Source organism: Mycteria americana, chromosome 2, assembly GCF_035582795.1.
Source record: "Mycteria americana isolate JAX WOST 10 ecotype Jacksonville Zoo and Gardens chromosome 2, USCA_MyAme_1.0, whole genome shotgun sequence".
Taxonomy (NCBI): domain Eukaryota; kingdom Metazoa; phylum Chordata; class Aves; order Ciconiiformes; family Ciconiidae; genus Mycteria; species Mycteria americana.
The window spans coordinates 55,194,078-55,218,165 of record NC_134366.1 but is presented as its reverse complement, the minus strand read 5'-3'; the positions used below and the strand labels follow the sequence as shown (position 1 = coordinate 55,218,165).

Below are 24,088 nucleotides of genomic sequence, written 5' to 3'. Positions count from 1 at the left end.
ACACACTGCTCCTCTGAGCTTCACCATTTCTTCTTTATTGATAAACTATGAATCTTTCTTAACAAGAAGCTTATTCCACCATTGTTACTGTGTTATGACACTAAAGTTGAAGGCTTCTGCAGAAATATGTCTGTCAGTACCTTCTGCTGAAGAAAACATCAGTGTCCTAATCAGTAGGGACCCTTCTGGTATAAAGTTTCAATGTGCAGAGTACAAGTTTCCAGTTTATGAAACGCAGATTCAGTTTGCCAAGACCCTCAGCATCTCCGCTCTGCTCTTCCAATGACTGACACACAGCACAGGACTGAGCTCCTATTCCATAGTTATGGCCAGAGAAGCAAATTTGTTTTTAAAAAAAAAAAAAAGTACTGTTATTTTATAAAGAAAATTATTTGGCAGTAGAATTACTTATTAAAGCAAAGCTTTTTGTGTAAGTCAAGTCACTGGCTTTCAAACATACTTCAAAAAAAAAGAGAGAAAAGTCCACCAGACTATTACATATCCTGTGGAGAAAAATCTGCTGAAACTGCAAAAGCACAGAGTGTAGCAAGTGTCATTTCTGTCTCCTTCGTTCCATAAGTGCTCCCTGACAAATGGGGAAACTGTGCTGGGCATAGTTTGCTCGAGTATGTGCTTTACCTAGACTTAATCCTTCTAGTATTGGCAAACTGAACTCGCTATCCAAGCAATGAAAATTCCAGTAGACAATGTGTGTGTTATATTCAAGATTGTTATCTCGTACTTTGTATGACACTAGACATGAGATTAAGTGCTCTGTAATGTGCATATTACAGCTATTTTTTTACTTCCTCTTGTGTTTTGTTTGATGTAGAGTAGAGTTGAACAAAACCAGATAATGATTTTAGAGCCGATGTATTGCACATGTACATGGCTGGAAGCAGAAGCAAGAAAAATTTGGACCTAGAAATAAAGGACAAATTTTGGGCAGAGAAGAATAACTTCCTTACAGATGTGATTCATTCTTCACTTGAATTTTTCACATCAAAAAGCTCAACTTGAAGTTAAGGGCTTGTTGAGTAAATTATTGGGTGAAATTCTATATTCTCTATTATTCCAGGCATCCGACTAGATGGTTGTATTGAGATCGTCATAGTCTAAGCCCTTCTGCTCTTTAAAATCTGTGAACAATGAAGATTGCTGGCATATGTTTTCATGTTACCATGCTGTGTTTTCTTAAGTGGTGTGCGCCAGTGAGGAGCAGCATTCTAAAGTTTGCTTAATAATACCCAGTATTCCTTTAAAATAGTCAAATTCTGCTCAGTTTAGCTCCGGCAGGCTTTTTTGTAGGTTCCCAATGGAGAGTTTCCCCGGCACAGAGGTACTCCGTGTTTGGTGTGCATGTGCCAGCTGCATAACCACGTCTTCCTTTCCCCGCTGATCCATTAAAGAGGCACTTTGGTGGTGCACTTTAGGGTTGTGTGGTACCAGCTGAAAGAATCCCCTATCGTTCTTATGCTTGTGAGGATGAGGCCCTTCATTCAGTGCTTCATCCAGAACTATATGTAAAAAAAAAAAAAAAAAAAAAAAAAGACCCAATTACTTCCTTTTGAAAATGAGCACCTGTTTTTGAAAATGAGCACCTGTTTTTGCAAACCCTTGCTGAGAAGTGTTCGCTCCATGGATTCCTGTCCTCTCCTTTATTCCGTGGGCAGCAGCCCACAGAAATTGGTTTCCAGCAGTTTCATAGAAATCTTCTCTATGCCCTGAGAGAGGCCCAGGGCCAGAAAGGTGTGAAGGCGGGTTACAGCTCTCCTAGTCGCCTCTCGTGCAGGCCGGCAGAGCTGTGCTCAGGGCATGTGGTGGAGACTCCAGCACTGGCACTGGGTTTGTACGTGTGCATGGAGGTATCTGCTGGGGTTCTGCCAGCGTGTTGATCGCACCCATGTGGGACAGAGCTTGTGTTAATGAGCCCCATGCTCTGTTCCACAGAAACCCAGGGGTAAAATCAGGCATCTCCACTTAAAGGGCATTTTCTTCATCTTTTCAAATGATTCAGTTTTCAGTACCATCTTTCTACAGAACATTTACAATCAGGAAGGTATTTTTAGAGGTATTGAATTCACCCTGCTTTTTTAATTATGTTTGCTTTTTAACGGGGCATTTTATAAAGCTAACTGGTGGTATAAATGATAGGGTTAGTTTTTAAATTTAATACAAGCCTCTAACTTAGAAGTGCTTCCTTATAGACTGTTTTCCTAGTAGAGTATATAATTAAACGTCAGGGTGTGGGCTTTTGATTTTGAGTGTTTTTTGATTGTCCAAAATTTCTCATCTAAAGCCACTCTTATCCAGGGAGAATCAACAATGCCCCCCCCCTCCCCCGGGGGGCAGATGGATTGGAGGAAACCAAGCTGAAAATGCATCTATTTTTGTTTGACATGAAGCAATTGGACATATTGAAATGGTCATTTGGATTTGCTTAACTGAAATCTCCCAAAATTATAATTTCAAAATGGCTGGTTATGTCCAGTTACTTTGTATCTAACAAAAATGCCTTTCATTTTTAACCTGCTTTGAAACCTTATGTAATTGTAATGGCTGTCTCTTGTTCTTCTCTCCCCACCCTTGTTGAACCCCCATGGCCAGTTTCTGATGCATTTTAAAGAGAGATAAACATCTCAAAAATATATAATTTCATACAAATGTCATAGAAGTTGTCAGGTGGGTGTGAAGGAAAGGTTCAGGTTATTTGGGGGAGGGCTCAAACAGGAATTTAACAGTTACCTGTTGCATTTGATGTGGTCTTGAGTAAGTAAACCCTTACTTCAAAACCAGCCTAATTTGTGATTCTTGCTCAGGAGGAAACTAATAGATGTGAAGGGTAGCAGAGGGTACTGTGAGGTGAGATGAGAGGGGACATAGGTGGGTTTAGCTGGGCAAACTGTGAGAGAGGGAATACATAAATCTGACAGAAATCAGGAATAGGAATCAGGATAGGAAATGAGACTTCGTCGTTTCTGCTGTTCTTCATAACCACAACTTGTTTTATGGTGACATTGCCAATCTGAAACTTAGTGAAAAGTTTCATTCTTTGTTGTATTTCCCTGTTTTGATTTAGCTGAGAATGGTATTTGCCATAGGTTTTCAACATTTTCCATAAAGCAAGCATTCCACTTCCAGAACTGAGTTGCAATCACAGACTTTGCACAGTTCAGAGTATATATATTTGTCTAGTACAAGTACTGCACAATCAGACTTAAAATAGTCTGATTTCATTATTCTGGCCTCTTGGCACTTCAAAGTTATATACAAGATCTGAGAAGAACTGCCTTTGCAAATTTGGGTGACAGTTCCACTCCTTGGCAAGTCAGATTTCAAAGAAAAAAAGCTGTTCTTACTGTCACTCCTCATTTTAGTGTTTGATACTAGCCAAGAGTCAAATTTAAAAGATTCTTATGAAAATAGATAATGTGAGGTAGGAAGAATGAAAGACACCAGAAAGTTACCTGATCTTTTTAATACTTCCAACTATTTCAAGTTGATTTATAGCCTTTATTTTAGCTCAGAAAGTTCAGCTATCAGCAGATTTACTGTGTAAACCCCTGCTTTATCTTCTTTGTTTTTCTTTCTCGCTGTTACAATTCAAGATAATGAGATGCAAGTTACCCTTTTATCTTGTTCTTACTTTTAAGTTAGCAAAAAATGAATGTGGTAAAAGTTTTGTTAGCAACTTGTTAATCTTTAATGAGTGTAAAGGATGATGCTATCTACTGTTTACAGTTTTAAAGAAAACGGTCTAAGGAGTGTCTTCCAGCTATCAGGTCAAATATAAATAATAGCAACGGTGCAGAATTTGGCAGAGTGAATATACGTATGTACATGATTACCTAATTATATATGATCATGTGGGTATATTTACATCATGGTAATAATGTTCTTTCTAAGTGTTAATCTCAAATATGTTATCCTTTAAGATTTCACCAGTAATATAAGAAATTGGAAACAGTGCTGACTTTAGAAAGTTTTAATTTCTTTTATCTTATAGATAATGTCTGTTTGTAATGTAGAAATTGTACAAGTACAGCACAGTTCACTACGAAAATGAGCTTAGTGTTCTTGGTTTAGTCCAAGTTGGACAACACATTATTTGGCACAATTGAGTTGCCTATCTTTAAGAGAAGTACAAGACTGAATAAGCATAGGGGTTTTATTATTTGAGTGAGCCGAACTGTATGCTTAGAATGATGAGAAACCCTTGTACTGTATCCCACCTGCTTTCAATTGCACTACTTTTATAAGCATTGGATTTACAGTAAAAAAGTCTCCCAGAGAAATGCTGTTCTTTCATATTGTGTATAGATGAAAGGCTGCATACTTGTGCCTTTCACGTACTGTATTTGTGTAGACAAAAAAAGTTATGTAAATTTTATGGAAACATTGATAAAAATACTAGTGCATACATTAAACAGTCGGATAACACTTTTTAGAAAACAAACGTGAGATTTTATGTTCAATAGACAAATCATTTTGTTACATTGCTTATTGCTCTTGTGCCTTGTCTGTTGAACAAGACCTGTTTTTAAGGGGAAATGCCCTTTTATTTGTCCAATCTTAATAACTGCTTGGTAAAATGTTGAATTCTGTTTGGTGTAAGTCTTAAAATATGCATTCAGTTCTTGTGAATTCTAATGTTAAGAAGGATGAAATTCATACATTAAGAAAGAAGTCATTCCAGTCCATGTGAAGTGTTATTTGTGTTGAAAGAATATGATAGAATAGACTGGCAGTGAGGAGCTTCCCATTCTGAGGGTCTTCAGAAACAGGCTCGGTTACCAGTTGGAAAGTATTAGTTCAAAGATAAGATCTAGTGAAAGCATGACAGAAATCCTCAGTCTGATATGTTTGACACTCTGCTTAGAGATGTTGAGCATGGGGACCCGAATTTTCAGACTATGATTGCAATAAAAGTATGAGATTATTAAATGATGGCCTTGCAGTTGACTCATGGGTTGAAGAGGAGCTATTGGATTTCATTTCAAGAGCAAGTTGAAAGAGACTATGTTCTGTATGCAGTTCTGTCTTGGACCTAAAGTTACAATACACAGGGCATTTTAAAATGGCTTTAGCCTGAGCTGAGGTTAAATAAATAAACTGTGAAGTTAAGTGCAGTTATCAAATACTCGGTCAAACAAAAAATAAGGCTGCCTTTTTCATATAGTCTTGGCCTTCTCAGAGGTGCCAGAGGAGGAACTTCAGTATTAAGGGTGTTGAAAATAGCTAGTAAAGCAGAAGCCAATGCTAATAAACAGTTTTGGAAGTACTGTGAGTGGTTTAAGCATAGTCTGGATTATTGTTATTACTGTTAAATCACAGCAATCAAATAGCCAAGCATCGCTTTGACTGATTACGTGGAATGGCCGTCAACAAAAAACCTTCAGGTTGTATTGCAGACATAGGGATGGGTGTGGTCGTGGTCAGCTCGTCCAAACATTACTTTGGATGCTGTTCCAGATACAGAGCAGGGTGTTACGTGATATTTTCAGAATCTGGCAGATTTCAGTTTGGTTTGGATATTTTTTATGTACCTTGGCAGGCATGCATATCCCTGCAGCCATACAGCAATCTACATTAATGGCTGAAGTAACACCTACTGGTGAGGCAGAGTCAATCAGCAACAGGTTGCTGTTGACTCATGACTTCAGTTGACTCATAATCCCATTGAGCTTTGCTGGTCGCGTTTTGCTCCCACCCTGAAGCCCAATGCTAGTTCCTGTCATGATTTGAATACCCATTGATTAAGAAAGTAGATGATGTGCTTTGTGGACAAATGAGGATATGCCTTTGGGGAAGATATGGTAGAGCCTTGTATTATTTCCATCAGCTAATTAAGTTAATTCAAATTATTTATTCACATTTACAAAAGTCTCCACCCAAAGTTTTAGACAGATTGCACTAATCATAGAATCATTTAGGTTGGAAAAGACCTTTAAGATCATTGAGTCCAACCGTAGAGCTCAGTGTGTCAAAAGAGCTCAGTGTGTCATCGAGTCCAATCCAGAGCTCAGTGTGTCAAAATGACACAGAAAGATCTCACAAAGATAAGTGATTTATTTCAAACTGTATTCAGACTTTATCATCCTCCTTATATATTTCTGTCTCTCCCAGAAGAGCCTGGAAAAACAGATGAGGCTTGAAATGTACCAGATACGGGTATTGTCATGTGAAGGTGGAATCATATGCCCGATAAAGGGATTTCTAGATCAGACTTAAGAGAAAGAATAAAGGAAGAGAACATTTTGATCCTGAAATTTGGAAAGTAAAGAAGTATTAGAAGCATTTCTAGGAAGTAATTCAAAACAGTCTTGGCTTGAATGGGAAGTGGTGTCGCAGCATCTCTGAAGATGGGTATCTCAATATGATCGTTTAGTTTTACAAACATGAAGTCATTTAACTTGTCATCCCATGGATCATGTGTGATAGATATGAGAATAGCTCGTTCTTTTTTAAATCTGTAACTTGTTAAAATTACTAGCTATCCTTTTCCAAGCTACTGCACAGGGACTCAGTCTGGTAACGCATATGGAATCCTTCAGGCAAATACTATTTCTGACAGCACAATTTGAATTCTCCTGTGTGGGTGGAGAAGATCTGGCCATGTTAAGTGTGAGCCAGCAGACTATTCCACCATGCCTAAAGGAACTGTCTGTCTTGAGCTACTTGGTAGTCCTTACTGCAACCCATTAAATGAGACATTAATACCTGGACCTATTTCAAAAGTGCTTCTGTTTTACTGCCTTCCAAAAGGCGTGAGAGAAGGGTAGGTGTGTATTTAAATAGTGTATTTGAAACTTCATTACACATTGGTTTTGTTGTTCATATATTTTACTGTTTTCTTGTTCATCATCTGTAGTTTAATACTGGTAAAACTACAATTTGATCCTCTACTTTTCATCTTCATGCACCACTGAACAAGTGGTTTTCACACTTTCACAATCATGTATTTCTGCTGGACCATTTCCTGTAGATGATCATATCTTTGCACCTTTAGCTGAAAATACTGTAAGGATGATGTTTATTTTCCTGTTTAATGTGGTTTCATGGGCTGCAGACCATGACTTCATGGATGACAGATTGGAAAACTCTCTTGCACTCCATTCCAAGTAAGGGTTAAAAGCAAAAATGATCTATACCTTAACTCACAGCTCCTTTCAAAACATCTTACATGCGATATATATTGCCTTTCTTCCAACAAAATCCCTGATTACAGCAACAAGACCTCTAAACTGCAAATGCACTAGGAGATAAGCAATAGCATCCAGCTTGTTGCAAGATCCTAGCAGAAGCAGATAATGGGCAGGCACAGTGGGACTATGTCTACATTTTGATAAATCTCCATCTACTCTATTTAGATTTCACTTTTGCTGCAACAGAATCTCTCTCAATAACCTATCTCTCTTTACATTTTTGCCCAAACTATCACCTTGAGAGGCTCCAGTGGAGCTTTTGGAGCTCTGTGTGAACTCTGATGTAAAGCTCTCCCGCAGTGAGAGATCAGAAATGTCATGTATAAAGGCAGAGACTCCTTTGAGAACACTTTGGAGACAGAAAAGCATCTGTTTCCTAAGAAAGTTTTAAACAAAATTGTATTGAGTTAAATGTAATATATGATTAGGTATTTCCTTGGGTGATGTCACCAGGTTGCTTTTAAACTTAAAAACTCCCACAAAAAAACCCTACCAACGTTACTTGCAAGTCACGTGCACAGTAAAATGTAAAAGATTTTAAAAAAACCCAACTCATTTCCTTTTTGTTACTAAAGGAGCATTGTTCATTAGCATTTTATATTTCATTCAGAACATGAATGTAGATTATTATTATTTTTTTAATTTTACTTTATTTTATTTTCTGTTTCACCACAGTTATTTTATGCCAGAGTTTCAGAGATCGTTAGCAAAATCGAGGAGGGAGAGAGGAAGAGAAAAGGAAAAAATTATACACAAAACCACTGTCACATTTCAAAGACTTTTCCAAAATCAATATTCAGGCAAGGTTAGATTTGAAATAACATTGAAATACATAAATGCATTGATATCACCACTTTTGGAGTATAGGTTGAAATAATGTGTTATAACATCAGAGAATTTGGGGGCATTATTTAGGAAAGCATTTAAGGCTATACTTAGATTCCTTGTTAAGACAGTGGTTGCGCATGTACCCGACTTATATCAGTAACTTGACCACATACATGGTGCATTCAGTTCCACTGCTCTCAATTGATCATATGCTTAAGTGATTGGAGGCAGTTTTCTGAACTGGAATTGGAGCCGATTAAGTATCATGCATGAGTAGTTGGCTACTCTCCGAACTAGGAAACCTGAGTCTTAAAGCTCTGTCCTATAAGCTGTTAAGTAGGAGCATATTTATGTTGTTGAGGAGGACTTTCACTGACTTCAAGGCGGCTTGTGAAAACCTGGATGCTCACCTTCTTGGGGAGGCATACATTATTGCTTACATAAATAAAGACAGGTAATGGTGGCGTAGGTACTGTCTTCAAGCATAGGTTTGTGGAATTTGCATGCGTCAAGTATGAAAGAACAGCATTAAGTTGAATCAGAGTATAAAGAAGCCTGTGAGGTTCCTCCATCAGGTAGGTTACCTTCAAGCATGACTGAACTGTGTGTAGGCTGTCTCAGGTGGACGGAAGGCAGAGTAGAAGCAAAGCAGCTCCAAAGACAGCTCTTTCTCCACTGTATATACACAACTGCAGGGTTTGGGAAACCTGACTTTCGTACTTCAGGAGAGATTATTTGTTTGCATTAATGGATAGTATTTAATTTATAATATTATGCTACTCAGAATAGAAAGAGAAAATCAGTTAGCAGATTAAAAAACATATAGTATGAAAATTAGGCTCTACTTCTGTAAGCATTTACATGTTTGAGAATTCCTGTAGGGCTCCTTGAGTTCGGTGGAATTACTTATGCGTAAACCACAGCAAGTGTTCATAGTACCTGACCTTAAATCAAAGTTTTTTTTTTTTTTTTTTAACTATTTGTAGCATACCCTTTAACTATGTTGGGATTTGGCATTTTGTTTCTAAGTGTTCTAAGCTGCTGATATTATTTAAACTTCTTCCAAACTTGGAAAGAACTGCAAAGTGATTGATAAATTGAAACATTGCACAACAAAGGATCTCCTTCTCACTGTATTTCAGTGTATTTTCTGGAAATTGTTTACCTTATTAGATCCCCCCCCCCCCCCCCCGATTTAGCATGTCTGTCTTTGCTTTCTTAGCTTTGTTCAGGCACTTACCTTATTAGTCAATGAGGAAATAATCTTAACATTACGTGACCACCAGAATGAAATAATTTGCCCTTCCTAGCATCCTTAATGCCCAGTTCAGTAAGAAGCCTGTGATCTAGGACGGTTAGTTGTGTTGCACTGTAATTAAACCAGCTCGTTTACACGACGTTTATTTTGAGCAGTGTCCTTGTAGAAAACAGTAATTGGAACGTAACCTGGATGTGTTGTGGGAATCCCATAGCAGTGATGTCTCCTGAAAATTTGTAGTACCGAATTGCCTGTCTATAAAAGTTGAGCATGTTTTCCCTAAAGTCACAGAAAATCATAGAATGATGAAAGCTATATTGCTCTCCTGCAGTCTGACTATACTTAGTTTTTATTGCTTCCTGAGCCCATGAGAAAATCCATAATACATTTAAAACTGAGGCAGGCATGTTGGCTTCCACTACTCTTTCTGGAGGTGCTAAAAGGCTCAGTCCTGCAAACTGCTGATCTCCCTCTTGTTCTGCTGATTTGGTGTGAGGTTGGAAGGCCTAGAACTTTCTAGTTGTCGTTCAGAAATGCACAGGTTTGGGCCTTAAGGAATTCATAATTGGATCATCAAATCTCAGTAGTTTTACAATTTTTGTTGTGAGTACTGAAATTGCCATTATAGCTACTAAGGTGAAGATATGCCTGGAAATAGCTAGGGGTGTAGCAGGGGGTAACTCTACTTCCATCTATATGAGACAAGACTAATGTCAGTGGAAATAAGGAGCGTTACATTACAGGTCTTCGGCACAGAGAGATACTAAGACAGTTTAGAATACATATAATATAAAAAAATATGAACTGGTATTACGTTACCCCTTTATCCCCCAAAAAACATACTTTGCATTTGCAAAGATCAGGTTAATAAATAAAAATAATAATAAAAAAAAAAAACAAAACCAAAACAACCCCCAACCAAAACAAAACAAAAAACCCAAGCAGATACAGATTTTTGGTGAGCAATAGAAAGGAGTTATGTGTCCATTTAGAAGAAATTTCATCTGTTACTTTAATACAGGCTCTTTTTATTTTGTTCTTTTGCTTTTAAGCCAATGCTAAGACTTATCAAAAGATTGCATTTGGAAAAAAAACTCTTACAGCATTTTTCTCATATACTGTAGCTTAAAAGGAATGTGTGAAATTCAAGATTGGAAAGTATTACACAGAAGTATTCTTTTTCCTTTGTTTTTTTTAAACACATTTTTCCTCAAACCTGCCTCTGTACCAATGTCTTTTTCCCACAAGACTCTAAAGGAAAAATGACATCAAATGGTAAAATCCTGTTGTATGTTATTTCCAGAAGAATCCATGGAAATCTTGAATATGATTTTATCATTTGCACTGTAATGTTCCATTGTTAAAAGGAGCTACATATTGAAGAGTATTCAGTTGCTGAATACTTGATGGTAAGCAAAAGCTGATGTTTCTGTGAATATTACAAAACACTTAGGAATTTGTAGCACCTCAGATCTGTTGTATGATAATAGGAGTTAGAAATAGAAAACTCCTGTTATATCAGCTTGACCATCTCCCTGACACCACCAGACTGTTGTCTTCATTGTGGTACTAATTTGCAAATGTCGTAAGCCATGTAGCTTCCACCACTTCCCTTGGGAGAATACATGGCATTAAAGCAGCCTTGAATATTCCTTTCCTTGACTTCATCTTCTTGATCCTCTTTTATATCTCTTTGTTGCACTAAATCCCTAATCTTGCTTTGCCTTTGGCTATTTTATTTCTCTCCCTCCCCTCTTTTGTGTTCTCCACAAAATCACGCAATTATTTACGCTGTTCCTTTTGGAATTTCTTCTGTTTTGTTGTACGTTTCTGGTACTGACGAGCCATGGGCTTATGTGTACCATTGGCTATAAAGAAAATGTTGGAAGTCTCTACTGGAGAAACTGATGTTTATGTATGAAGGTACTAAGTTGTTTTGTGGCCATACAACTTAAACTTGCGTGAGAACAACAGCACAGGCCCTAAATGCAAGTCGCTATCAGACTCATTGTTCATAAAAAGGTGGGGTTGTTTTCCCCTATAAACCTAAAATACTTTTTATTCTATGTTTTACTGAAGCTGGTGTTGGATAGAGTCGCATATAATTTGCATGTATGTATTGTAGCTAAATTTGTTGAAAGCTTCATTCTGACAATTATATAATGCATATTAAAAGGATAACTGTACTATTTTGACTTAAGATGCAGGTACACACTAACAAGAGTAGAGCCCTGTGAATAACTGGGGTTTTTTTTTTAAGTTTCTGACTTGAAGCAAAAATAGTAGAAAATTTGTTATTTTGGAACAATGTCCAATGATTGATTCAGGTTTCCCTCTTTCTCCTCAAATAAAGTATTTTGCTTAGACTTCATATCTTCTAACTTTTTTTTTTCCTTAAATTATATTTAAGGAAGTTTATTTGCAATACGTCAGTGTGAAATGAAAATTCAAAGGATTTTTGAAAATATAAAAAATGCTGTAATTATTTACTTTTTTTAGCCAAATTGATGTGACAAATTCAGCAGAAATTTGACCTACGGTTTGATGAGCTGCATTTGCAATTTTCTAAGGAAAAGTCATCTCAGCTGAAAAGTTTGCTCAGTATTAGCTAAAGTTACATAGGTAGATGAGGAATGTTTGAAGTTGTACTAACAGGGAGGTTGTAGTTCTTCAGATGTCAATTATGAGCTGCAGCCAACCTATAGGAGTAGAAACTGAGTGTAATATATATATCATATCCCTGAAGGATCTTAGATTTTCCTGCAGGCAGACACTGGGTGGCTGTCTCCAGGAGTAGGATTCACTGCCATTCATATGAAAATGGTGGAAAATCTTGCCCTAAAGCTAACCTACCCCTGGAGTTTTGCCTATCAGTCATGGTGATCAGTTGTCTGGGAAGATAAAGGATTTGTTAATAGTCAGCTGGCTGGTCGGTCTGTCTGTCTGGGAAGTCAACAAAGCAACACAACGAATCAAGCAGGCAAAAGACTGATTACTATGGCATTACTTCTCCCCAGGAAAAAGCGAAGAATTATGTCGACGCAAAAAAGACCCTGTTTTTAATATATTATCATCTATCTAATCTCAGTGTACATGGCCCAAATATATTTTTTTTTTCCTGACAGCAAATTATTAGAGAGCCAACATTTCTGAAAAGCTTAGTCGGATTTTGGGTTGCAGTGAATAGGAAGATATAAGCATGACGAAGAGTAAATCGAAGCATTGACGTTTGTGTGGCCATAATTAGTTAAGTTTTAGATTTGTATTGTGCATATTAGCCTTAGAAGCCACTGAATTCATCTACCGCTCTAACAAAGGCTGATAGCTAATTAGAAAGAAGGGAGGTTTGGCCGCTGAAAAGCGAACTCATTTTTAGGCATTTACTTCCTGGCAAGAAATATCTGTTCCAGCTGAAATGTGTCATTTGTGACTCCTTCTTGTGATCATCTCTAAATGAAAACAACCATCTCTCAAAACATTTGCAGGTTTTCCTAGAAAAATGTCCAGAATTTGATTGTGATAAGCCAGGTATTTGGAGAAAATAAGCATTTTTCATCCAAAATTTTGGCTTCATTGAAATTACATTTCCAACAGTAATGATCCATGACTTCATTTCAGATAGGTAACTGCTTTTTAAGCAGCTTGTCTTCCTGCAAGCATGTTCAGTTTGCTCTGTAACAATTTTTGGAGATTTTTTAAATTTTTTTGTTGTTGTTGTTCCTGAATGGAGCTTAGAATACTGTTATTAGAGTGTTCCTTATGGAGCTCTACAATGCTTCAAACTAACCAGCATCCCATTCCTCTTGTCCTTCTCGCCTTGATATCTATAAATGTAAGCTAGATTCGGTGTTTTGGCAGCTCCTTGTTTCTTACAGAATGTGTTTATTCCAGCAGTGTGGATATGTATGTATGGGGGTGTGTGCGTGTGTGTGTGTGTGTATATATATATATATGTATATATAGGTATGTGACCGGAGTCATTAGAAGAAGCAGCTGTGCACCTTGGGAATTTTTGGTCATGTCACTGGATGTTTTTCCTGATGTTCAAATGTGGTGATCTTATATTAGAAACTTTTCATATGTCTTGGGCATTCTCCAAATATGAAGCAGAAGCAAGACCTGAAGAAAGTATAGAAACTTTGCAACATTATAAATGTAGGAGTCTGAATTCTACTGTTTACAGGTTGAGTACTTGGTAATCCCAGGAACTGTGAACTGGTGCACACCTCCTTACCTTACCCAAAACAGATAGGCAGTAATTCAATCTACTTGTTCATTCCTTGGACCCATTGGTGGCAGCTCTAATGCTTTTTAGGTGTTGGGGTTCTCAACAGAAAAATTTGTAGTAGTGATGTTTATGGGTAAGTGTGTGTGTACACCATATAATGTAATGAAGGTTAAAGACAACAGTATTAAACAAAACAAGCACAGCATAAGTTATTAATTATCAGTATAAAATTAATGATAGGGATATTTAGTTGCTGTACTTTGGAAAACAAAGAAACAAAACAAAGAAATTGCCTTGGAAGGGACACTAACTTTTCCTAACCATGTCCCTTTTCACAGCTGGCCTGAGTTGCCACAAGCCCATGTCTGCAGTCTCCATTGAGGGCTACTGCCTAGGGGCATGAATACACAAGAACTTTGTAAGATTAATAAAAAAAAAAAAGTAAAAGTTAATTAAAAAAAAATGTGGGCACTTGGTAAATGTTGCCTTTGTCACTGTTACCTTCTTGTTATCTCCATTGTGTTACACTGCTATTATGTGTCACTATTAAGTCAGAATGACAAAAGGAAGATTTTTAGCAAGGTTTTTTAAGTTTTGTGGGAATAGACCCTGCTATTCCCAAGGTAAAAGCTGCCCCTTCTACCCTCTGCTATTTTGTGGCAGTTTGGAAACTTAACCATTGATAGCTTCATATAGGTTGGAGTTGTCATGTTAGTTGCAGTTAGTAGGTGGTATATTTAAGAGTGAGTGATGGAAACTGTTGTTTCACATTATCCATCCTGTGATGTATATGGTCCCTTAGGACAAAGAAAAGTTCACTGAATGAAGTCCTTTCAGTCACACTACTTCCTAAACGAAAAGCAAATTTATTTGATTTACACAATTCTTTAATGAATGAGTCAGTCCATGCTTCCCACTCATTCAGCTGCCATCACTCCCCTTTCAGATACAAAACTCTGAGAATTTTTAAATTATGTATGCGATGATCAGTGACTCACTGGTGACTTGGGAGGCAATGGTAAGGCTCACTCTCAGTTTATTATTCCGTAAAAAGTGATATAGAATACTGGTCAAGTCCAGTTTCTCCCATTAAGGCAGTGTAGGAAAGTTTGTAGCTTGTCCATCATGGTGGTCAATCTTCTGCACTGCATTAGAGTTGATGATTTTACACTAATCCCTTTTGCACTCCAACTAAACTGTGTCAGTTTGCTTGGGATAAGCAAGATATTGTTACTTTCTTAAACTTTCTGAAAAACCCTTTGGATTGTGTTCATAGAATAAAGATTAAATACTAAGAAAAAGGAAGCTGTATATATTTCCTCAAGCAGTTTATAATGATAAAGAAAATTATTAGCAGTGAATAGATGGGAGCTCTTAAAAAGAGAATTATCATGATTTTCAGAAATGTGACTTGAAGGTGCTGGGAAAAATCTGTCATCTCTTGTTCACAAAAAAGCAAAAAGAGCTATTAACTTTGGTCATTCGGAACGTTCAGTTTTGGATCCAAAATGTTATAAAAACCAGTAACTTTAAAGCTGTAGTTTGTTCTAAAGCTGTTTTATGTCAGTTCTAGAAATAGCAGTATTAACCATTAGGCCATGAGATGGGGTGTTTTTTTCCTCTCTTAGGTGGGAATAGCTGAAGAAGGGGGTGCCTCCCTTCTCTAACTTAATCTGAACTCAAAATAACTTTTGTTGTCTTGTTATAACAGCCCTTTTTCTGAGTCACTGTATGAAAAAGAGACTGGGAAGCACTGAATATTGTAGATCAAATGCTTCAAAGCCAACTTTGACTTAGTTTTATGCATGCTTCAGAGTAGACTAATGTACAATAGTATCCAGGAAACTCAGCCAGTAATTCATAAGAGTCCAAAATGTTCTCCTTAGAATGAATCATAGCAGCATAAATGATAGGATTGGAGAAAATCCTTTAGGTCATCCAGTTCAAAGCCTGTGTATCGTCCTCTTCACTAATCCCCACTAGGATTTCATCTACCCTATCTTTGCAAACCTCTCATATCCTTGACTCAGCCACCTCCCTGGGTAGTTTCTTCCATTGCCTAATTGTTTAACCTGAACATCTTTAAACCTTACACCATCGTGCTTAGTGTGAACAATTTATGACTACTGAAAATGATCCTTTCTCCTCCCTTCTGCCATCATGCTCAAATATCATCCCTCCCTTTAAATGTTTTGGTTTTTTTTTCTCTAGCTGCATGAATAATAATTCCAGGAAAGTTGGGTTTTTTTAGCTGTCTTTGGTGCTTCTGTCACTGTAAAATCTGTAACTGATTTTCTTTGAACTTCCAGTTTTCAAGACTCAAAAATACATTTTGATCTACAAATGAACTTTCTGTGACTCAATGATATGTATGCATTGTCATGCTTTTCAAGAGGCAAATTAGTATGACTGAGATATTCTGTGTCTTTGTTTATAGAAGCTGTTTTCATGAGCGTGCTAATGTGCTCTGATTGACAAATACACAAAACAATTTGAGTCATTTAAGTGACGCAAGGTGAAATCTGTTTTTGAACTCAGATATATGCTATCTCATGGTACTAATCAGAATTTTAATTTAATCATATATTTTAACTCTATTTTGAAAACTTACTTCCAAAAACTCCTAGGGTTGCCTACTGCAGAGGACTTAAAATTTATCCTGATTATTTCCAAAAGCAGCTTCCCAGTTCATAACTGTGTTGATAAATAGAGATATAAACCTTTTAATATACATTTGTCGAAGTGTGTGCTCAGACTAGTATGATTCTGATAGGATTTCTGGATGAGCTATAAAACGAAACATTGAGCACTTCATAATGGAGGATATGAAGATAGAAGGAAGCTTTTTGTCCTGATGAAATGAGGTAAAGGAGCCTTAATCTACAGAATTTTTAATTTTATACCCTGCATTTCTTAGGATCTGCCTAAGCTTGTCAGAATATACTGATGATAAACCTCTCTGATGTTAATCATCTCACCTACTATGATATAGCATGTGCCAGTTACATAAATGTGAACTTTATATTGTTCTCCTAGATGACTAATAAATATTGCATATTGAAAAAATACAGGGTAGAGGTGGGAAGGCTGATTATAGCAAGCCATGTTTTCATACTGCCTCCCATTTTGGAGTCACACAATAAAAGTAGCTGCAGTCTGTATGTCACCTGTCAGCTCACCTCTCCCACAGTTTACTCATGTAGTAGTTCTTTGATCCATGCAGAAGTATTCCAGGTTCCCCATCGCCACGTATAGTGCTGTCGGGCAAAGTTGTGTGAAATTGAGGTAAATCCTGCTATATTACTCCAGTTCTGCCAGCCCATAATTAGTTAATGTATTAGGTTTAGTGGATCCACTATGTTTCATGAGCTTGAAAGTAACCATTCACATTGCCCATTTTGGCATGGCAATTTGTAGAAATAGAAACAAGGGTTATTTGTAAGAAGTCAATATCATGGAAATAACAGCTTTTGGAAGCAGTATCTTGGGCACTATTTTATGGCTCAAATTTTTTGTGTTATAATTTTATAATGACATTTTAGGTTTTAACATGTTATGTTGTCAGCCTAATAAAGGAAATGATACATTAGGATATTATAGCCTTTTCATGAAGATTCCCCCCCGCCCAATATTTTTGTAAACCTCCCTTCCTTAATTTCCGTGCTGTTATGCTTCTTAGATGTCCTCTAGCCAGTCCTCAAATGTATTGAGGTTGAGGGCACTGTGCCGTGGCAGTGCCACATGTCTTAAGTGTGCAACTTAGCGGGCACTGCTAATGTACAGATTAGTGCCTCTTGGTCTCTGGTAAATCTGCGGCTATACTCTTCAGGTACGAAGAGCTGACCATAGTCATACCACCTTTTTGCTGTTTCTCATCTGAACTATGTGTGTGTCCAGCTTTCGTAAGAGTGTGTAGAAACCAGTTTCCTAATTCTTGCAAACTCTTTTCCTTAATTATGGTGGGAAAGTAAGATATTCTCTAGTATCTTTTTATGTAGTACAGAGCTGTAGACGCTCCAGATGTGATCTTAACAAAGCTATATAGTCAGGAACAGTAATGACTGTGAGCTCTGCAGTGGCTTCTGTGGTCCTACACTGCATTGAGCTACGTGGGGTATTTCACTGCAAATGCATGTCTTTAACAGCTTTTTCCACTGTGCTACTTCTGCAGGTCTTTCCTCAGCAAGTATCTGTGTTTAAGATTGTTAGTTCCATGATGTATTTCAAGTGGTATCCCCTTTTATGTTCTTTCAGCCTTGTTAATCTCTTAGTCCTAGAGCAATATTTCTTTCTCTTCTCCAGTAGTTGTAGCTCATCTTGGTTTCTTATAATCCACACATTTCATTATCATGCTACCTACCTCCTTCCCCTAGATCATTAATGAAACAAGATGGGACCTGCTGCTTGTCCCTTTGGCATCCCAGCATGTGCTATATGGTAAGAGTTTTGAACAAAAGAACTACCATTCAAGGGCTGACCTTTGTAAACCCAAGTCAGCTCTTAACACGGTATTTTTAATTGTCCTTTAAAAAAAAAAAAAAATAGAAACTTCAGTAAGGGGAACTTCTTAGCCCCTTGGGGACCTTGGGCTTCCAGCTGTTGCTGAAATTTTACTGCTTTAGTCTTTTGTATCTTGGCGATTTTATCCGTGATCTCCTGCTCTGTTAGCTTCACTGTTGCTCTGCTTCAGTCTCAAGGCTTGAGATAAAATTTCTTCAGTTTAGTACCATCAGCCATGAAAACCATCGTAAATACTGAAATCCCCAAGCACCAAAAAGAATTGATAGTGTAAAATAAAAACTGAAAAAGAAATCTAGATTTTTTTTTTTTTTTGGTTCATGTGGAATCACATGGATCTAAATGAAGGCATATTCTTTTAAAATTATGTAGATTGTTGGTGCTAAATTCTGTGTGAACAACATTGTGAAGGCAGTCGGGCTGACAGGCAACTGGTGGATTGGGTTTAGAAGACCTCGATGCTCAAATTTTATGCTGCTGACCTGTTGGATCATTTCACTTCACTGGGTGTGTGGGGATTTCAGCCTTCTTCAGAGATGGCTCGTAAGGAAAAATAAAAAAGTCACATAAAAGCTGTGTGTTATTTTTATTATTATTCATATATCATTTGGAGATGCTGCCAATTTATTTTGGATTGCTTTACATTCATTAGAAAAGGATTTAAGTTAAATTGTTTTCAGCCTAAACTGATAGTGGACATGTAAGAAACTGCTGGGTTAAATAATCACTTTAAAGTCATGCAAGTATGTGCATATAGAAATTTGTGTGATTACCCACTGTTCTTTTTCTCCCTAGATATTCCAAGCAACTTTTAATGAGTTTCTACCCACTTTTCCAGATAGTAGTCTCTTGCACTGATATTTGAAAATAGGAAATGCATACTTTCATGGTTTAAGACAAGTTATCTTCAATACAGGGGTTTTGCTATTTTCCCCTTGCCCAAAGTGTTAGTCTTATATATAAAAAAAGTCCTTGTTAATGAGTTTATGGAGCCTAATTTTCTATTGTTTTGCAATTTGTATTGCCAGTTTTGCCCCTGGAAAAAGGGGCAGGCAAAATGCAAGCAGATTAGAGTAACTGTATATCAGATCGTATGCCCAGTTGTTCTCTGCCATTTTTTTCTGATGTAAAAGTAGTCTGTGATTTTATAACTTAGACTGTATCATCCATCATATGCATAAAAACGCTGATGTGAAATTGCCCTTATTGCCTTAATTTTTTTATATTTCCTAAACTTGTGAGTGCTTGAATTTGCAAGTTATACATTTTTATCCTAACTGTTCTGCACGTAATAAATTGTTTCCTCCGGCTGTAACAAAGGCTTTTACAAACTAAAGGAATCAACAATATAGTGCATGTAGTTGCCAACTACAATGAATTTTTAAGCATCTTCTTTCTCCTTTGTAGGTTTGTCTGATGATGCAGCGGAGGAAGCAGAAAAGCCATGAAACCTGAACATGACCCTCAGGAGGAATTTCTATCTGATGTCAAATGCATTTATAATGCAGCAGTACCAATCCATTTTACTCTGTACTGATTGCAGCTTCTGGAAGGAGAGGACTGTGCTAATTTATACAAAAAAAAGTTCAATTCTAATAATTTTGGTTGGGTCTCCCTGCCAACTACTAGCATCCTTTCTGTGAGCAAAGTTTAAGCACTTACCCAACTGTGGTAGGGGTGTTGTGTTATGTTTTGTGATATATCTGCCCTTTCTAAGGATTCAGTTGATTGATCAAAGACTGTTTACACATAGTTAAAAGCAACCTTTGTTTCAGGATATGTTTTATCTTTTTTTTTTAAGATATTCTGAACTATACCTCCCTTTGAGATTATATTAACATTTGTTATATCACAGTTCTGACAAAAGATAACTATCTCGTTTCCTCCTGTACTAACATTCATGATTCCAGACAGCTGAATTCACCACCAGAAGAAAAACTGGTAATTTATCAATGTTTTTTTCCCTCTCTCATTGCTTATACAGACTCCTGCTCTCTAGAGATATAGAGTAAAATATGGTTACTGGACATAAAGGGCAAACCCTTTTGCCATTAACTATGTCACTATGAATGTAAATAAAGTTTACACTGTAAGTACCTTGAGCATAGCAACACATGGATCTTTTTATGGTTACCTGTGATTTCTGTTTTCTTGTCAATCAGTCTGTTCTAGTTATGGGTAAGATTTTCAAAAGTAACTAGTAATTTTTGAGTGCCTTAATTTTTATTAATCCAGTTGGAGGGTGCTTTGAGGGTTGAGTTTTTAGGAAGTGCTGAGTATTCACCTTGTGAAAGTCAGGTCCATGCGAGGTGCCTGAAATGCAACAGCCAACAACTGCGGCAACCTTTGAGAGGACCTTGGCCTAGGGTTTGGAACTGTCAGGCTCATGTCTGGATTCCTGCAAGCGAGTTGAGATATCAATAAAAGGTACTCGGAACTGAAAATAGCTGAGACCAAGTCAAGTCAAGTGTAAAAACCGGCATTTGAATGAGGCCTCTCCTGACTGTTGCTGGTTCATACCAAAATACAAGTTGCAGTCTTTTGGGTGGCAGATAAAAAAAGCACAACTGGTCTCAGCTTAATTTCTGGTGGATGCAATTGCACCAGCCATCTCTGCATCTCACGCTCCTGTTGGTTTCCTCAACACAGGTTCACCAACTCCTGTTCTAGCTGTAGAAGAGGTCCCTCCAACTCACTTCTGTGCTATTTCAGCAGAGGTTGTGACAGTTGCTGTGGTCTATGCTAGACTTGATCTGTGGATAAAAAGGAGACGTTATTTTTCAAGATATCTTAAGCCATCAGCATTCATCATCTCCATATCTACTTCCAACCCCTTTGCATCCACCCCCAAAACAAAACCAGCTTTGCTCCACTTGTGCATCTGCTGCTTAACCCTCTGGTCCTACTCTGGCTCAGTAAACATGATATAACCATGTTTCGTGGAGCCTTTTTCAGCATGTTAGCTATTAAATAGAGCTAAGTGGCCAGGGAACTGGGTAAGGCTTCTGATACCCCTGGGACTGAAGTGGGCAGCAACTCCCAATAAAAATGAGTCTGTCCCCCAGGAGACCTCCGGTATCTACAAGTTGTGGGGACAGAAATCTTGCTTCTTTCCCAGGAAGGAAAAATCCTACCCCCTGCTTGTTATGGAGTGATTCTGCTGCCTGAATTTTCTTCACTCTGATCCCTCCCCTGTGGTTTTTGTCAGGAGGGTGGTATCCAACCCATTGTCAAGGTACCCTGCTGCACTGTGAAAATTACACAATAAAATAATCTCCTGTAGTCCCTGTACACATCGCAATGACCAAAGAAAATCCATGGAGAACTAATCAATTACTGTAGCTATTAGGCTTAAACTTTAACTATAGATCTCAAGTCTTCTTTTGTCCTCTTGTCAGCGACTACTAGGTAGTCTAGAAAAATCAACCACAGTTACTACTGAAAGCCTGTACCAGAATGGTGTAGAATCCTGGACCAAAGAATCCTAAGCTATAGGTGTATAATATAGCTGGAAAGCACGCTACTATGAGACTTCTGTAAAATATATTACTCTGTCATAATTACCATTATTGAATGTGATCCCAGTGCTCAGAGCTGCCTGGCTTCATTGGGAGTTTAGGGTAAACGACGAGTAGGCACTCAGGTCAATTATATCATCCACTCTTATTTAAGTTATTTTCTGTCATTTTAAGATGTAAGGCTCAGAAGGACTCTTATTTGCCTTTTCTGCTCCATGCTTTGCAGAATGAGGTCTCATGAGAATAGTTTTACAGAAAGGGGAAAACATACTGGTAATAAAGAGGAAAAAAAAAAAGGTAGAACTGTCTATAGTAGTAATGTATGACCTCTTTGTATATTGCACTAAATTGCGGTATTTGATAGTATCATCAGGATTTAAGATAAATACAGTTGCATTGAGTAAAAATTACTTAGTTTCCCCCAATGCCAAATAGTCCATCTAATTCAGAGGAAGGAAGTAATTGAAATATAGTCATTTACGCAGCAGGCTAAGAGGAAATATTGTAAAGTAATTCTTAGAGGTTCTCAAATGTAGTTTGAATTTTTAAGAAAGTTCTTTTTGGCTGGAAAAAAAATCAGGCCAATTACAGGAAGTTTTGAAGTTAGAGAGCTGGCCAACTGAAAAATGTAAGGAAACATGGCTGGTTTGGGGGGACCAAATGTTTGGTTCTCATCGACGATGTTTCTGAGGCTGAGACGGACGTTGCTGGCTGATCAAACTGTTCTGAACAGGATTTTAGAGTAATGCCTGGTCAGCTGTTATGGTCAGCTTAAATACGCAGCCTGTCTGCACGTTTAGTGATTAAAGAATTTTATATGTTTAGGTGGCTCACAGATAAAAATGAATTTTAAATGATCATTTTATTGAAATTAATTTTGTATTTGTATATCTAAAAGGAATTTTGTGACATTTTGAAAACCACGCTGTGAGTCATGGCAACTTTATTATATTTGTGCTATAGCACTTTGAAATGCATTTTCTAAGATAAGTCCTAACGTAAAATAGATACATTTTATTTCTGTTAAACAGGTAAATACTTCTAGAGTTTATTTTCTCGGAAGAGTTTATTTTCTGAATGTTATTGTCCAAGGGCTTTTCTTTAATTTTGTTTTTGTGCTGTTGAAATTTAGAAAAACAGATTAAAACAATTACCACTCTGATGACCAAAATCTGGAGGTCTGGGCTCTGCTGATCTTTGGGGCTTTGAACACAATGCTGAGTTCAAACTAGGACTGTGGTTTCCAGCTCCAGATTGATTCTTCTGTCCAACTATTATTAAACTATGACACAGAAAACCAACACTTCTTTACTTTCAAGGGGCTGGGTTTTGCTTTATAATGTCTTGTCTTTTTCTCTTCTTCAGCATTTACTGTACAGCGAGCATTAGAGATAAGTTTCAATATTCTTGTATTGCTTATAAAGAGTAATTTACTGCCATAAACTGAAATTTGCTGAGCAGAGACTGTATTTCTATATGAAGTCGTTCCGGCATAAAAAAAATACAGGGTATGCATTATATTGAATAAGCATCTTTCCTTCTTATCAGAATATCCTGTTTATAAATAATCTGTTAAAAAAAAAAATGCTGCAAAGGTGCTGTAAAATATATGACGTACTCCTGAAATCAAGCTTCTGTATTGCTTCTTTATTTGAAGTTTGAGTTTCCCGTAGCCTTGTTTGTTGTCATGACATCATGCTGCTTTGTTCATTTACTCATTTGTAGCATAAGGTTCCTCCACTATTTATGTGGTATCTTCATACGCTGTTTGCAGGTGACTTAGTTCCTTTGCAGCTCAAAAGTAAAGTTTGCATAGTTTTTCGCTGGTTCGTGAGCCTTGATCCTCTTGAGGGGACAGAATGCCCCCAGGTCCTGTTGAAACAACTGGGAGGCACTCGGTGTCTACAGGGCTGGGTTTATAATTAGCAAAAGTGTTTTTGAATGCCTTGAATTAGAAGAGTGGTTTTGAATGCCTTTTTTTCTATGAGAATTTATTCTAATACTGCAATAGACCAAGTTCAACACAAGTTTGATATTCATATAAAGACTGAAAAACATTGCTTGGTTTAGAGTCTGAAACTCCTCTCTACTTGTCTGTCTCCTGTCTTGTAAATTCTTATAATGCTCAATAGGATCAGGAATGATTATTTCTGTCCTTCTCCTTTGCAAGATAGCTAGCTGTTTACTGTATAGAAGCTGCTAATTTGGGGGAATATGCTTTATCCAGGAGACCAGCAGATCACAGCAGAGACACCTAGCACTTTTTTTAGCAATAAATGTATAGCAAGTGATTTAGTTAATCATGGGATGGAAGCATAACCCAGTTAATTGATTTGATGTGGTGTTCTCTGACAGTGTGTCCTGATCACTGTATCTTTACATCTGCTGTAGCAAGGAGTACAAACAAATGCAACATGCAAGTACATTTAAATAAGTATAACTGTTATTTTAAAATATTGTGGTATTTTCCAAGAGTTTCATGTTGTTGAAAGAAGGAAAGGGAGTAAAATACCATTATATTTTCATATGCAGT

General features: G+C 37.2%; 1 protein-coding gene across 9 annotated transcripts in view; it reads left to right on the top strand.

Annotated features, from left to right (window-relative positions):
• Positions 1-23,159, top strand: part of BBS9 (Bardet-Biedl syndrome 9) — a 326,477-nt gene extending 303,318 nt beyond the window's left edge. For all 9 annotated transcript variants that reach the window (XM_075493494.1, XM_075493495.1, XM_075493493.1 and 6 more), the window contains one exon: positions 19,445-23,159. In XM_075493494.1, coding sequence (XP_075349609.1) covers positions 19,445-19,485 — 41 coding nt within the window. In that variant the 3' untranslated portion in view covers positions 19,486-23,159. The remainder of the gene's footprint in view (positions 1-19,444) is intronic.
• The last annotated feature ends 929 nt before the right edge of the window (positions 23,160-24,088 follow it).